This window comes from Lepisma saccharinum, chromosome 6 (assembly GCF_977018435.1).
Source record: "Lepisma saccharinum chromosome 6, izLepSacc3.1, whole genome shotgun sequence".
Classification (NCBI taxonomy): Eukaryota; Metazoa; Arthropoda; class Insecta; order Zygentoma; family Lepismatidae; genus Lepisma; species Lepisma saccharinum.
The window spans coordinates 86497078-86515119 of record NC_139234.1 but is presented as its reverse complement, the minus strand read 5'-3'; the positions used below and the strand labels follow the sequence as shown (position 1 = coordinate 86515119).

Sequence of the window (18042 nt, the reverse complement as noted above, 5' to 3'; positions counted from 1 at the left end):
TGAATCGTGTAAAAATGTTTAAAACATTTTTTGTAGGCCTCCTTGCTAAAACATTAAAACATGGGTCCCTTACTTCACCACGGATTCTATTTGGTTCAAATGAAAGACTCTTTCATCAATACAGACAATGTTTGCCTACTGGTTACGTTAACCATTTTGCAAAATATTGTGTTGTTGAAATACATGTGTTTGACACCCGACAAACAAATAGGAATCCCTTGATTGATCAATGACTTCTTGGATTACATTGTCATCATTAATTGATTGATTGATTGATTTAGTTTATTTTACTTCGCGTTTTGTGCCTCTTGGCTAATTTGCGAAGATGGGGATGAGTGATGAAATGATGAAAGTGGCATCATTAATATTTCTTATTAAGTTTTATAGAGGAAAATGCTGTATCCTCTTTACATTATGAAAAATACCTTCCTTAATGACTATGGTACGAAACCGAACGATATTAGGTGCCTCCTTCGCCTTACCCCATTTCCGCGGCACGAGGTCTCTGGGCCGCTTATTGCTACCACTTTTTGAGCAGAAGCATACAAACCCTAAATATCAGGGTTTTTTTTGCTGATACTGATTTCTGCCAGTCACAGAATGGCTTAAGATACGATATATGAATAAAATTAGGAGAGTGCACTCCTTAGCAGAAGAGTTGACATTATTGTTTGTCAAAAAATTAGGTTGTGCCTGAGGTACTTACACAGACAACGTCTGCTACAGGCACAATGTATTGCCATTTTCTTGAACCTATATTCATAGGGTGCCGCCTGATAGCACCGAAAACTTTCAAAGCATGTACAGCACATCAAGGCAAGCAACTTTTCTCAGTCACTATTTGCTCGTCTAATTCTTCTTTTGATGTTACAAGCAATCGAAATATGGAATCTTCTGTTCTTAATGTATGCAATCCCATTGATAGCTTCGCAGTTGCAAATGTCATTAATTTTTACTGCCGTTTAAAATTCTGAGAGCAATATATAACATGCTATGGAAACGATATCATGGAAACAGCCAGGGTTAAGACTTAACTTTTCCTTTATAAAATGGATATCATTACACACACCTATGTTGCTTATCTTGTTTGTGCATGCGAGCGAAGCGAGCAAGAAAATTTTACGAAATTTACTTTTATTTGTATAAAATTTGAAATCGAGGGGGCAATTGCCCCTCTGTGCCACCTGCAAGTGCCCTTAGCCGTCTGGAAGAAAAATGCAAGAAACAATTTAAAACCAATTCCATCTTGAGTATCCATTTGTCCTGCTATTCTTAGATTCTGCAAGTCATGTTTCTTTACTTCAATGTTTGCCCCCCTAGATTGGACTTCCGTCCAATATTGGAGGGGAGGACAATGTCCCTGCATCCCTGTGGTTGCAGCACTGTTTGTGAATGCCTCTTCATAAATTTCACGTAATCACTCATTGTCACGATTAGCTAGATGTGGCAGAAAAGGAACGCTCAGTAACAAAAATCAAATATCCACTCCCTCTCTCTATCACATGAATCGCTATTACCAAAAGGTAGACTTGGGGAAAGAAAAAATTATGCAGTTCAAACTTCATAACAACACATCCAAGAAAAACATCCAAATACATTAAGCGCCTTTAATACAAGACTACTCAAAATATCACAACTGTTCTAGATACTGAAAATTGCGAAATCATTCCACGAAGTTTGAATGTGGAAGGGAATTTTTCCCCCAATCCTGATACGACATTATATGGAATCCCACACACCTTCATAAATCACAAAATCAATAAATGTCTTTGTTATGTTGCTAGAGTAATACAGGGAATAATTGTAACGATTAGTGAGAATTCCTGGTAGGAATGTGTTCTGTTATTTTTAAAGAGGGCACAATGCAGGCTCTCAAGAAGGGCAGTTACCCCCCTTGCCCTCCTCTAGCTACGGACCTGATTTTGCGTTTGTACATGGAATTCCTTCATATTTTAAAAAAATGAAGTATTCATTTTGAACATAAATAGGATACTTGAAGAAGATATATTTTTTGACTGAGATGCAGGGTTTGTGTGCCCTAAATGGTTCGATTTGATTTGATTAGAGTTTATTTTACTTCGCGTTTTGTTCCTCTTGGCTAATTTGCGAAGATGGGGATGAGTGATGAAATTATGAAATTGATGAATGGACATTCACAAACAGCCAAACCCGAGCGGGATTCGAACCCGGGACCCTTGGCGTCAAAGCACGATGTGCTAACAACTTTTTTTTAACAAACTTTTATTTTATCAGCATATATACAAAATAGATCTGCTTTCTTACATAAATTCTGTTAAAAGTATTGTATAGAATTTTTAACATAGTAAGTAATATAGTAAGAGTCCCATTTTCTCTCGTACAAGATTTTTTGCCTAAACATGCAGTTGTACCTGTAATACAAGTATACGTTTCTTCATATATTAATTACCTGTTTACACTTTTACACCACAAGTATACAATTATTGTTGTCTAAACAACACTGAGGTAGTTTCCAAAGTACTCATACATTTTTGGATATTGTAACATTTTCCATCTAGTTCTTTTTAAATACTGTGTGAATAAAATTATATTGCTCTCATACGTTTTACAAAATACATAATATATTGTATTAGCTATTAACCAAATTACTGCATTGTTTTTCTTTTCTGGAAAATATTTGAAATCTGGTCTTGTACACATCGACGGTTGAAAGTACTGGGGTGCTGTTCGACATATTTGTCCTAGATATGTTGTTAGGCATTTCCAAATTCCCTGTACTCCATTACATGTTACTATTCTATGTTCAGTGGTGTCTATCTCTCCATATATGTGGCATTTATTAGTTGTTAGTCTCTTGATATTATGTAAGCGTTCATTAGTTGGTATAATATCATGTATTACATTGTACCAAACACTATACACTGATGTATCCAGAAATTTCTTATTTAAATTTTTCCAAATACTTTGCCATCTGTTATTGGGAAAATGTTTTTCAATGCGGTGAGTCGGTATCTGCAACTGTTTGTGAAACAGTGTATATAAGTATTGAGAGAGTTTTACATCTTCACCTTTTGGCGGAAGCACCACATAACTGAATTCTTGCATCAAACTTCGGAGATATAACGGTCCTTTTTCCAATCTGCGTAGATCTGGAGGATTTTGGGGTGGAAATTCCTCCGTCCATAACTGTATCCATAATGATGTAATGGAATCTTCAATGCCATAGAGCGTATAGGATCGTGCCAGGAATAGGGATTTGCATTTGATCTCAATATTTGTGAGCTCCAATCCTCCTTTTAGTTTCATTTGCCATAGATTCGATAGTGGTATTCGGAAAAAATGTCCATACCACATAAATCAACCAATTGCTGAATTCATTATTCTGAGATATTTTTGATTGATTGGGATCACTTGGGCCGTATAGTTTAATTTACTAAACATATATGTTTGCAAAAAACACACCCATTGTATCATGTTCAACTGTCTGCTGCGCATTTGATAACATTGTAGGCGAATGTCTCTCGCTATCTCTTGCCAATTGGATTCTAACATTTGTTCCTCGTCGTTGTGAAAAATTATTCCTAATATTTTAATTTCCTGTACATATGGTATCCCTATATCTGGATATTTTTGAGCCCATGTGCCAAAGGATAGCGCCTTTGATTTTTTCATATTTATTTTGGCCCCACTAGCACGGCAGTATATATGTATCGCTGCCATCATTTTTTGCATTTGCTCGTTTGTGGTGATACAAGCAGATGGATCATCTGCGAAAGCAAACACTTGGTTTTCTTTAAAGGCGTGCATCTCGTCGGGAGTAGTTTTCCTGGTATATTGCAGCAAAGGATCCAGGGTTAAAGCAAAGAAGAGCATACTTAGTGGACATCCTTGCCGAATTGATCTTGTTATGTTTATTGGGGACGACAGGAATCCATTGACTATTATTCGAGATGTTGCCTGTTGATAGAAACCTTTCAAAATATGAATAAATTTATCACTGAATCCATATGCCTTTAGCACCTCAAACAGGTAGTCATGCGACACTAAATCAGACTCTTTTCTAAATCAAAAGCAAGCACACATGCATGAAGTTTCTGCACCATATAATAGGATATCAGATCGAGAATCCCTCCAACTGCACTGAATATGTTATGCTTTTTGCCAATGCATGTTAGTTTCTCGCTGAGTATCCTTGGTAAAATTAACTTTAACCTATTTGCTAAGATCTTTGCCATTAATTTATAGTCACAATTTAGTAATGTTATTGGTCTGTAGTCGTCTACTTGTTTTGCGTGTGATTTTTTTCGGTATCAATATGATTATGCCTTCATTTTGTACAACTTTTCCATTTTTAAAGGCATCTTGTATGATTTTGATTAGTTTATATTTTATAATCTCAAAAAACTGCAAATAAAACTTGTAACCAATACCATCTTTCCCTGGTGCTCCTTTAAGGTTGCATGTTCGTAACGCTTCATATACTTCTTCTATTGTTACTTCAGTACCTAAAAGTTGTCTATCCTCTTCTTGCAAACCATTAGTTAGAGATTTCAGTATTGTCTCTCTTGCTTCTGATTCCCCCTCGCCGGTTTGATAAAGCTCCCCATAATAGTCATAAAATGTGTGCATGATTCCTGGCTGACTCACATGCGATTCTTCACCTGAATCCACAAGATTGTTAATCATGAGTGTTTTTTGTTGCTTTGCATCTGTACATAGTGATATATCGAAGTTCTTTCATCTTGAATTAAATTCTTGGAATTGGTTCTTATTGTTATGCCTTCCATTTGTTGCCTCTGGAGTGTTAAGATTTTGGCTTTATACTGCTGTATGGCTTGGTAATTTTTGGTGACATCTCTCCCTTGAAATGCCTCGTGTAAACACTGGTAATTAAATACGTTTCTGTCTTTTGCATTTTCTTTTCCATACCAGCAGAAAAAAGTTCTTAATTTTGGTTTTACATATCGAACCCACCAGTCATTATTATTACTGTAATGCTTTTGTTGTTTACACCATTCGACCCATTTTTGTTCAAATATTTCATTTATATGTGGAAGCTCTAATAACTGTATATTTAGCTTCGAATATGAAGGACCCCTGACTAGTTTTGTTTCTTCCAGATTGCCATTTTTACTGCCATATGATCAGTAAAGGGCGCTGGCCAGGCTTCTATGTTGTTGTTGTTGTTGTTGAGTTGGTGTTTTAAGTCCTCTTTATGCACAGTAAGGCTCATCGGGACTGGAGCTACAGTTTAAAGTGGGATCCGAACCACTTGTGCCTCCACCGGGTATCGAACCCGGGACCCCTTGATCACAAGACAACGACGCTACCACTGCGCCATCGGGGAGGCACACCATGCTTCTATGGATGTTATATTTTTTTTATTTGATCTGTATTTGTATATAACCTATCGATTCTCGATCCAGATTTATTATTAAAATATATAAATATTATATCCTGTCTCTTCTTTAACCAAATATCTTTAAAATGCAATTCTTCAATTAATGTTGCAAGTGCTGGACTCTTTTGATAAGCTCCTAAACAATCGCCGGGAGTCAATACCTGATTAAAATCTCCCCCAAGTGTTATTTTAGATTCATTTAACGGTAGCAAATATAATATGTCCTGATTATAAAATTGTTCACGTAACTGTCTATTTTGATTGCCTGATGGGGCATAAATATTTACAAATGTATAGTTGGTACTTTGAAAGCTAATGCCTCTCCCATCTACTAACTTTTTTTACATTATTAATGTTTAGGCCGTTTCTAACAAGTGTTGCTGTCCCACGGCCATTTATACCAGTATTAACTATGGCTTCGTAACCATATATTGATGGAAAGTCACACATACAAACTTCCTGCAAAAATAAAACGTCTATGGAGTGTACCCGTACAAATTCTTCTAACATTTTACATTTTACAGGCGAAAAAATTCCATTAATATTAAGAGTACATATTCTAGTATATTCATTAGTAAATGAATAATGTAGCACACAGTTAAGAGTATTTTCCGATCGTCCCTCATAACTTTGAAAAAAAATTATACAAATAACAAATGTAATATCAAATTAAATTTCCCTTTTTAGGGTTTACTTCTTCTGTTCATTACTCTATTCATACCTCCTATCTCTCTCACTGATCTCCTCTTCGCCACTGTGTTCTCGCTACCTTTCGAAGTATTCTTCGTCCGTTTTTTTGCACCCATCTGCTGAGATTTTTTCCACTTTGACACTGAAGTGGCACTTTCGTCACTTTCTTCTTCTGTATTCAATTCACTTTCCAGCTCACAGTCTTTCGAAGGTCCCTTGTCCTCCTCTTTTGGAACGTTGTCCTTTGCCGCTGGGATGGGAAGAAAATCAACTGAGTTTCCTTCGTCCTGCATCTGGTCATCCTGCATTTCTTCACTTCCTTTTTCCTCTTGTTTTTCTAAATGGGAAGTTCCCGGTTGTTTCGTGTCCATCGATAAAATTTTCTGGTTGTGTTCTTCCTTTGTGGTCGCCGTATTTACCGGTGGGAACATTTCCACCGGGCGGGTGTCACTAGGCACATTCTTTATCCCCTTATTTTTCTCTTGTTCTTTTATCACCTTTTGTAGACATTACGACTTGTTTTGATTATTATCTGGTTGGAACTGATTGTTCACGTTCAATGAACTCCCCTTTTCCACTATTATATCACTATAATTTCTCTCTCGGTTTTTATTCACACGAAGCGTTGTTATTTGACGACTATCACATTGCCAGCTATCGTGTCCTTCTTTTCCACACGCCCTGCACGTTCTCGGCTGTCCGTCGTATATCACATGTCACTGATGAGATTTTACTGTAATCAACGACGGAATCGGTTTTTTTAGTTCCATTTTCATTATTCTCACCCCGTTATAAACTTGATATTTAAAGTTATCAGACCACGTTTCTTTGTCTATACATTCCACCTTCCCAAATTCCGTCATTTTTTCTTTCACACAGTCATCATGTAATTCTAGTGGTAAGTTAAACACTCTCACCGCTTTTCTTTCCCTCCCCGCATCACTCAAAAGCACTTTTACAGTTTCACCATTATCATAACAAAAGTTTGTTTCCGGACCACATTTCTCTAATATTCGCGTCATTATTGCTTCTCTGATACATTTTACGAAAACACATCGAAAATCCGTAGGTTTTTGTATTCCCAAGATCTCATCTGCGTGGAGTTGAAATTGTCCATGTATAAAGTCATGAATTTCTCGCGCCGACGGCCTCGGTGCCCCGAACGGAAAATGTATCTGGCTGGTATTTTGTCTAATGATATTCATCTTTTTACTATTCTAAAGTACTTTTCCAATTCTACTTACTCGCCAGCCAACTGCACCAAACGCCACAAGCAACACGCACACGGCACTCCCGCTCGTTGTTTCCTGAAGGCAACTTTTCACTGACCTTCACGGAGCAACTAGTTTCCACGTCCGCTCTCTCTGAAGGCTTCCACGGAACTCGCCACTCGGCCACAGGATCCGGCCTTAAATGGTTTAAAACGCTCTGAATTATATGAACTAGCTTAAAAATACTTATACGCATTTTAAAATGCAAAAGGAAATGATTGCCATCAGGAGTTCCCCTACCCAATCATCAAAGTGTAGAAATGAGCGCACGAGCAGCTGTCCCATATGAACAGTCAGTAAATCTATGGAAGAGCTGAGCAAAGAAGAAACTCAAATGTCACGTGTTTTTGTTTGCAGTGACTCAGTGGCAGCGATTGGGCCCCAAAACCGAATGGGGTGGGAGGGGGGGGACAAGGGCAGTTACTTTACCTTGGTAGATAAGGTTTAGTATAGTGAGGTGGTAAAAGTGAGAAATGTGGGTGGCAACTTTGAATGTTGACATTAGTTTTACCTTTCTGACTTTACACACCATTAAAAACAATCGTAAACCTTAGGTAGGCCATATTGGGTCCATATACCTTACTTACGTTAGTTTGAAAGTACTACACACACCTGTAAATTAACATGGAGACTACAGAACAGCAACTTACCTTGGAGGTGTTAGCTCCTAGTCGCTTCCTCCGCTTGTTGTAGTTGATGAGGAACTTGAGTCTGTTGCACTCGTCGAAGGAGCACTTGTCTGTCACAGAGTACATGAGGATAAACGCCTCTGCCCACCGGATGTTTGCCTCAAGGGTCAAGCATTCTGCCTCCTGCAAAAGAAGCATGTCAGTGTTGCGTGTTTTAAAGATAATTTTCACAGTTTCATCATGATACTAGGGAAATTATCCGCACTTTCACCATGACTTTCTTTAGCTTGGCCACACTGCCACCAGCGCTCGCGTGTTGAAAGTGGTTACATGGTCGAGGTTTCATCTTAATCGTTCATTTTTCTTCCTTTTGAAACAGAGTGAACATGGCCACGCTGCTGGTAGTGTACCGATAGAAAACAGAGATCAGTGATCTGAAGCTTGTCGTGGATGATTTCGCACACAGAACCATGATCAACAATGGCATGCCCAGAATTTTCAAAAGGGGAGAGTGTCATGTGCATTTCTTTTTAGTTCTCATTTAGCCATCTTATCCTGCTTTGACGTTCTTTTTGAGAATACTGGGCCAAAGGGGGACGTTATAATGCACCACCTCTCTCAAGGGCACGCCATACTAATGACTAGGGACATTGAATTTTCGCGATGCGCGAAATCGCGAAATGTGGAAAAAAGATGCAATTGTGAACATTCTGCACGTAACTACACCCACAATGATGAAATATGCATGAGTTTTATTCGCGAAGTAATGCGAAATGTGTGCTTTTCACGAAATGAACGCTTTTTTCGCAAAATAATCATCAAAATATGTAGAAAACACGCAAAAACCGGCAATCGAGGTTGTGCGCGCAAACTGTCGATTTGTAAAGAAACGTTTGCCTAACGTTTCCTACCACTTGCAGGTGAAGAACGTTTTATCTTCGATCACATCAGGAAGACGCTGCAAATTGGGATTTCCCATGCACATAATCTCAGTTCGAAAACTTCGCTCCCTGTCAAGCTGTATTCCTTTCTTCCCCCGAAAGTCTACTCAACTTCCAGTTTCATTGAACTTGCTAGCTGTAGCAGCGATAAGATTAGTCTGTTCCCGCACATCAAAGGGAAACAATGGTGTCATTTGTGTTCAGTCATGAATGAATTTTGTTTATCATCATGTGATTTTCAACATGTGTTTGTGTATGTGCAGTAGTGATTATTTTATTTGTTGGACAGCAAGGATATCCTTTAAATACATGCAAGGAATAAATCACTTGAGATATGCAATTTAGAAATGAAGTGATTTTGTGTTGATGTTTTCTTTTTGGTTAGACAGCTAAGTACTTGTGTATGTGTACAGTATATAAAAGTGAAGTAGTTTATCAATTTATAGCTCTTTTGTATGTTGTTTCCTCTCATGATGAAAAAGTGTGTGCCAATATAATTTTTTTTCACCGCTGGTATATACCGCTGATCTAACATTTTATTTACCGCTCTCCTCAGTTTTTATTTAACATAAATTTGTCTCCCTACTAATGACTAATTTGCAGAGATTATGTCACCTCATCGACTGCCGCCCTGTGACCCGTCCGTTACTTAAAATCATATCTTGAAGTTGAATTTTCCATTTCGTGTTGGAGAGTAATGCTCCCGCTTCGTGTTTCTCGATTCTCCGATCGTTTTTAAACCACTCGATCCACGCATACACACTTCTACGCGGTAGAGCACTGTCCCCTGAAAGTATGCAATCAATTTGAGCCTTTGATATCCCTTCAGATCAGAGAAATTTGATCACTGATGTCTGTTTTCCCTTGGTGCACGATCATGTTTACTCTGTTACAAAAGAAAGAAAAATGGAGCGATTAATATGAAACCTCAGCCACGTAACCACAAGAGTTCCACCATTTTAGCACGCGAGCGCTGAAGGCAGTGTGGCTAACCTACAGAAAGTTATGGTGAAAGTGCAGATAACTATTGACTTCCCCTCGTACTTGTATTCATATCTTATTAGCTCTGTCCAAAACACAATTATAAAGGATTATATTATTAAAATTGAAAAGAAAGAAGTAAAGTAAATTTCTGTTTGCATTTAAATTAAATCAGTCTCTTAAGATAAATATAGGCCAATATCATGCACATATACTATCTTGTGTTAGTGCGAATTAATCACAATTACAGAATAATAAGTATTCCAAAAAATATCTAAAGACAAAATGTTTAAAAAATACTAAACTATTTTACTTACGATTAGTGGGTATGTAAAATTTTCAAACGACGTTTCAGGAATAAACTGTTCCCTTCATCAGGTTCCTTGTTGACTAGCGAGACCACGTCATAGCCAGGATATAAGAATAATTATGGTACAAAAGGAATCTTAAAAGCCTATCCAATCCTGTTATTACCTCCATACCCACTATTACCCTTAGGTGAAACCACAAAACTTAAAAAGACATTCTTAAAAGAACGTTACGACTTGAAAAGTAAAAAGACGTACGCCCATTCACTTTCGCCAGTGAGGGTTCCCGACTGCCTTTTCGCAGAATTTTTAACTTTTCAAGTCGTAATGTTCTTTTTAGAATGTCTTTTTAACTTTTGTGGTTTCACCTAAGGGTAATAGTGGGTATGGAGGTTATAACAGGGTTGGGCAAGCTTTTAAGATTCCTTTTGTACCATAGTTATTCTTATATCCTATATCCTTGTTTTTAATTCAATTTGACGTGGCTATGACGTGGTCTCGCTAGTCAAGAAGGAACCTGATGAAGGGAACAGTTGATTCCTGAAACGTCGTTTGAAAATTTTACATACCCACTAATCGTAAGTAAAATAGTTTAGTACTTTTTTAAATATTTTATTTCTAAATATTTTTTGGAAAACTTATTATTATGATGCATGGCCTCCCCGATGGCGCAGTGGTAGCGTCGTCGCCTTGTAATCAAGGGGTCCTGGGTTCGATACCCGGTGGAGGCACAAGTGGTTCGGAACCCACTTTAAACTGTAGGTCCAGTCCCGATTAGCCTTACTGTGCATAAAGTGGACTTAAAACAACAAATCAAAAATATTATGATGCACATACAACGGAGAAGAATATTAACCTTAATTATAGTGAATATTGGAAACCATTTGACGGAGAGAAACATTGAAAGCTACAGTATCGTATTCCTTAACTTTTTCTCCCCATTTCCACGAATTTTAATAAATCATGTCTGCTGTGTCTCCTTCGGAATACCGAGATCCCTCTGGCATAATTTGCTCCTTACTTAGTTCGTTAATTGCATATAACTTGTAGAGATTTGCAGGAAACTTGTTTTCAACTTGCAGGGAAAATAGATCTGCGAGGACACAATTAACGATCAACTTTTAATCACATCGGCCAGCGCTTATGGCATCAACGAAGTTTGCAAGCTCCAGCTTTTCAAACACTTAGACGCGTTTTGACACTTCCTGCAAATTACGATGCACTTTTCTTCATCCTCTTCCTCTTTCTCCCCAAAAAAGTATATTTCTATTTCTAAATACTGATTTTGAAAGACGTGTGATTTTGCACTTGTGCCACTGTGTGTGTCCGTGTATGTGTGTAGGTGTGTGGGTGTATACAAAGACACAGAGATAGATATACCAAGGCTGCAGGTCATCTGACTACAATGCGCGATCTGGAGCAGCCATGATAATACCAGGTACTTCAGAAATAATGAAGTGGTTACATTTATTTATTTGAAGTAAACTATTGAGCTTTCGTTAATGAAACCAGTCCAGAATGAACGAGGAAAGCAAACAGTTTGTGCCTGTATGTTTTGTGAAGCGGAGGGTTCACATTCCTACCTATGGGTACGTATCATCGACAGGCCCATGAAGAAGCGAGTGTGGCAAGAACTAGACTATCGTGTCGATGTGTGCCGTGTCACCCATCGTGCACATATTGAACATTTGCAGGTGTAAAAAAAACTGTTTTCTTTTCTCGATAATTCTGGACTGGTTTCATTAACGTAAGTTCAGTACGTTTACTGGCAATGATTTTTTTAAACCCCTCCATTGTTTCTGAAACACGTGAGCCCTTATAGTTTTTAATCTTCAGTAAAGATTTCACACTTGCTCAATTTGAAAAGTTAATCTTTGCAGATGATATTAAAATATTTAAATGTATCGTAAACGCTGAGTCTTGAGTGTTTCCTCAGTCGAAGGGGGGAGGAGCAACAGGCCCTAGTGAGAGGCAAGGTGCGTAGACCGCTAGTTTCCCCCGATCTTGAAGGTCTGGTCATAACTCGCCTTCTATTCAGCCCCCATGTTTACTGCCCCGGCAGGGTCTCTGTGACGTCATCAGGATGAGCCTTCGAGTGTCTGCTATATCCTACACTGTAAAGCATTCAACGCTCTTGTTTTTAAGAGAAAAACACATATTGAAGAGTATGGCAACACAACGTACACATAATACATGAATGTGATGGTGCATAGAAAAAATTATAAGTAAGCAAAATCACAAATTTACTCACTGTTAGTGCTGAAAAGAATTGGAAAAAGAGCAGCACTGGATCCATTGTTTTTGCTTCATGGTATTTTTCCTTTTAATTTTTGGATCCTGCGGTTCAAATATAGAATTCGGAAAAAAAATAATGTTCTTCCTTTACAAAACATGAAGTACTTTCTGTTGTTTTGTATTTACGATATTTTTCGTCTTGTATTGGGTAGGGGGTTCGGACCCCTCTCGAAAGATATATCAAGTACTAAAATTAGATAATGAAAAATGTATTCGTTTAGCCTTTGTTGTATAATTTCCTCTGAACTTATTGGAAGCCATGGATTATATTGGGATCACACGGCTTTGAAGGACATTACAAAGAAGATTTGTACACTACTACTCAATATGCATAAAATATTAATCAGAAACTTACTTTAATCAGAGCAGGAAGAACGTATTTAGGGTGTCCGGACCCCCCTCCCCACCCGAAAGACTAATTAAGTGCGAAAATTAAATAATGAAAATATACTCGTTTAGCCTTTGTTGTATAATATCCTCTGAACTTACTGGAAGACAATATTGGGATCATACGACTTTGAAGGATAGGAAGGACGTATTTAGGAGGTCCGGACCCCCCTACCCACCCGAAATACTTATTAAGTACGAAAATTAAGCAATTAAAATATTAGCATTTGTTGCATAATCGATGGTTATTAATTCCCTTTGAACTTTTTAGAAGGCAAAGATTATATTGGGATCATACGGCATTGAATTACATTACAAGGAAAATTTATGTACATTATTACTCAAAATAAGATGCATAAAATATTAATCAGAAACTTACTTTCTCCAACTACATGTAACATAATTTTCGTTATCCGATAAATATTCAATTCTTCATCTATTAGACATTAATTTCATTTCCAGGGCACTTGCATTTATGTAAATTATTCCGATCTTAACTACAGGTAAGCTACGTAATGAATATGCGCTGTTATATCTCTATTCTTATACAGTCTTTTTATCTATTCGTATAATAATAATATAATATTAATTTATGTATTGTAATTAGTATAAATTTGATTTAATATAATTATTTTAATAAAAACATTATTATTATTATTATTCCTGAGACACTTGGTTCGGAATCGCCCGAAACATATTTCTAGATACCTGTCTGTATTGAACAGACGGATCATAGGAGTAATCAAGATTCTTATTCTTGATCTGACAGACACACTTACTCAGAACATTTTTCCTAGCAATCTTGCCTTCACACTAAGGATTGCCAAAAAAATATCTAGATTCCGACAAATCTAAAATCTCGATACGGAAATTTTACTATCTGAATTTCAGGGATAGATGGTTATATACAGGGTTAGTCAAAAGTATCGGGACAGACCAGTAATAACTAGACTCGTGGACGGAGGAAAATCACATGTTGCAAGTGGGTATTGGTACGGAAACTGCATTGAATGGGGGTGTGGATATCATAGCAGTCATCTTGGATTCCACCATATTGGATATCACACAATATTTTCAAATGGAAAGGAGTATGTATGACACATCAATTTAGGCTAGAATCGTCCCACAAACGACAATCCGAACTCATTTTGGACCTATCGCCATTCGTGCAAGAGATAGGGTGTGCTACGTTAGACTGCAAAAAATGAGATTTGTCTGAAAGAATTGTTTACTGTATTCTTGTGGGTAACTGTACACTGCAAGTAAACAGAGAGCATGGACAATAAAACATGAGATTGACTTACAGAATGCCTCAAAGCAAGTGCTCACACTGCTTCCCGTCGACTGTCTGACAATACTATGTCAACCGATCTTAACTACTGCAAAGTGCACGTTGTAGCATATCCCGAGAAACAGAGGGTTTCGTTGAAAACCCTGTCTCTGAGTCCGTGCGCAACCATCGGTGTACCTAGTTAATTTTATCTGAAAATATTGTTTGCCGTGTCTTTTTTGTTTATTTGTGTTGTGATTTCTATTGAACAGGGATGTTTGTGCAATAACTGAACAATTGTTGTAATAAGATGTACATAAAGGGAAGAGAACGGATAAAACAGCTATTTCTGAAAATTTCGAGGGAAAGTGACTCAACACATGGACCGTTTCAATCAGTTGATCATTGAGACCCATCAGCGCAACTTTGCATTGATAAATATTTTCAATCAGCAATTACTTTATTTGCAAAGGAAACTAAATGCTTTAATCGCCTCCCTGATGGCGCAGTGGTAACGTCATCGCATTGTAACAGGAAGGTTTCGGGTTCGATACCCGGTGGAGGAACATAGTGGTTTTACTCACTTTGAACTGTAGATCCAGACCCGATTAGCTTTCCTGTGCATATCGTTGACACTAAAAAAAATCCAATTTTATGTTCGGACATGTAACATTGAAATTTTGAACATATGGATTAATAGTTATTTTGTTCTGTGTATTTAATTGGTTAACTAAAATGTACATTTCAAAATTTTATAGAAGCTCAATTGCTTGCAAAATAAGTTTAATTGTAATAATTGAATTATTAGATAAAATATGTTTATTTTAACATATTTTAAGAACCCGGTCCCAGGCACTGTGGGCGACCACCGACGTAATTTATCTCTCGCGACCCACGAAGAGTTAAAGTGGAGGAACGGTGGGATGATGCTTTTCCCCAGTTTAGAGAATTCTCATATAGCATCCCAACGACTATACGGCGCACGCTTTTAGAAGGAACATGAGTTCGGCCAATACCCAGCCAGTGCTACTGCGCTGTTGCCAAACTAACTGCTAGCGCAAGGGAAGGACAGAAAACTCGCGATGTGTCCATTATTTTGATAATGCATGCACAGTATATATGAGTACAGTGGAATAATATAGTGAATATTTCTACACAGGATTATAATATCATATCACTGTTGCATAAACGAGAAACCCATACCTGAAAGAAGCATTAAGGTATTTATTCATCACCGTTCTCGTCGTCTTCCTCTGTTTCCGTGTCACTGATTTCACTCATTTCCGAGTCACTCTCCTGGAGGTTGATAATTAGATTTTGCACCCTTGGTGTCTGTACTACTGGTGCTAGGTTTTGAGAGTGATATTATTTAAAATTAAAATAACACACGGAGCACACACTATTGCACGAAAGGGCTGTATTTAATCTTTTCACAAACTGTTCTTCGTGGCGCACGAGTGAACGATAAGCGAATAATTTTACACCGGTCTTTCTGCGAAAACGCTGAACTCAAACTCACCCAGACTTTCAATGTTCGAGAACGCCCAGAACAATGAAGGGTCATTGTTTATATCGAGACGAATTTAACACCCACAGTTTTCCCTAGACACAACAACTCAGCTCCGTCAACACGGTGGCAATGAAAAAAACAGGCGGAAGGAAATGAAAAGTTATGTTTCCCTTGTTTCTTCAAGGAACGATAACTCCGGCTAAAATGTCTTTCCCCATCGTATGATGAACCTTAAAGTGGCGAGTTTTCTGAAAACTTCTTGCGCGCAAGAAAAATACAGAACACGGCTTTAAACTTCCGCGCCACAGTCTCCTAACCGTACAACGTTGCACTCCTGCCATTGGCTGATCGCCACGCAGACCCTCTGCGTGGTCCCGCCCGATATCGCTTCTAAAAGTGTGCATCGTATAGAATAATTTGCATAGGCACTTAATCTGCTGTTTTTCACCCCCTCGTCCATGTTTTCACGCTATAATTTTAAAATTTGAATTTTATGAAGTCTTTCCAGACATCCCCACCCCTTCTGCTGGCACCCTTGTGCTTAATATCTAATCGAACAGAAACCAATGCCATTTTAAGTTTCGCTGATTCAGATTATAGTCCATACCGCCTATTGGCATATCAGAAACAAAATAAGAATGAACAGCAACGTATACGTTTTGCCAACATTTTATGAGCAGCGACGCATAAAAAATTCTTAACGAAATCATGAGTATTTTTACATTCATTATTACATATGGGACTCTGAAATTAAGTGCACTAAACGAACACTATATGTATTATGATGCTCTCGGATCTAAAGAAATGTCTATTTAATAAGTGAATCAGGGAAACGAAGAATTACGGACTATTACAAAATTGAGAACCTCGCAAGTTACTGAATTATCGCAAAAGGTGCGCTATTCTTGGTCTCTATGTAGGCTTAAGGATAAATTATTTTTTTTATTAAAATAATTACCATTTGTTCCTGAAAACAAGGTCTGAATGAAACAAAATGTATAAAAAAGAACATGCCCTAATAAATGATGGCATAACGGATGTAGAAAGTTGATATCTATAGGCGAAATATTATTTTATTATCCTGAAAACTAGGTTTTTAAATTACGATCGTCGACCAAATAACTTTTATATAACCATGCCAAGGGACTTCAAAAGGAAACCGATTATGACATTCGAAGCAGGTTTAATATGATCACTTTGCCTATGCATTATTTAAATTTATTTCAGAAATTCATTAGTCTACGCTTGGTTGCTCGGCGCCTGAGTTTTACTATTAATAAACTCTCTATTAAAAGGAATGATCATTCTGTCATCTGTGCATTAATTTCACAAACAGTACGAGCACAACATCAAAGAATGATTTTCCGATAATTTCCAATCTCCAAAAGATGATTAATATTTCTTGAAATTATTCAACCAGCATAAATACGTGCCCTTCTACGATAAACTTCCTGTGTGTTACATGAAACAAGAAATAAGCTTCTTCTTATCTTCAGAAGAATGAATATATCCCGAGACTCCGAAAGTTACCTGCGATTCCTAGAGCAGAATCCCTAGAAGTGATCCACAAGATTCGACCGTCACCAGGAGAGTTGAACACAACTTTCAACTGAACCGCCTTCGTGCAATGAAGAATCGAAATAAACCAGGGACATCTGCATACATATTGGTGCAACATTTGGAAAATAGTGATTTCGCCAATGAACTGTAGTGATCTCCACTTAATAAAACAATTACGCACGATTGAATCACTTCTACAGAATCGCGACACATTCACGCAACATTTAGTTGTACATCTTTAAAAGTCCCCCACGCAATACCGCAATACAAATCCACAGAAACTCAATTCACTTCTTTAAACTGACGACTTTCCCTATCAAAACTGCTATTCTCTTTGTCTCCACAATGACGGCTTTTCTGTTCCATGTTCGAAAAAACATAATTATAGGAACTCATTGTTGAAATACTACATTTATGTAAGCACTGGTTGCAACGCCACTATTGTTTGAATGTAGCAATGTTTACCTAGCGCTCCAAGGTGGAAGATCAAAAGAAATAACGGTGATATACTTTCTTTGAAATCTTGTTTCGGAACATATGGTCCCCGTAAAAAGGCATATGCACTTCAACTACCATTGTATTTTTTCCTTATCTGTGACCGCCACACCAAATAAGTAACACATGAAAGTTTCATGAGAATTATCTAATTTCTGTGTTCAGTTTCTCTTTCCTTAATTATTTTATGCATATGTTACATGCGTTAGGGGGGACTAATAGCTGGTTCTTGGGGGGCTTAGCCCCCTAGCCCCTACCCAACTACGCCTATGGCGACCACTGCAACGTTAAAGTGAAATATTCATGAAAATATGGTAGCAACGCA

The 18042-nt window shown here is 37.6% G+C and overlaps 1 protein-coding gene across 1 annotated transcript in view; it reads right to left on the bottom strand.

The window, feature by feature from the left end:
• LOC145989146 (ras-related and estrogen-regulated growth inhibitor-like) overlaps positions 1-18042 on the bottom strand; it is a 309491-nt gene that overhangs the window by 227259 nt on the left and 64190 nt on the right. Inside the window, exon 3 of the mRNA XM_083124437.1 lies at positions 7992-8153. Within this exon, the coding sequence (XP_082980563.1) occupies positions 7992-8153 (162 nt within the window). The remainder of the gene's footprint in view (positions 1-7991; positions 8154-18042) is intronic.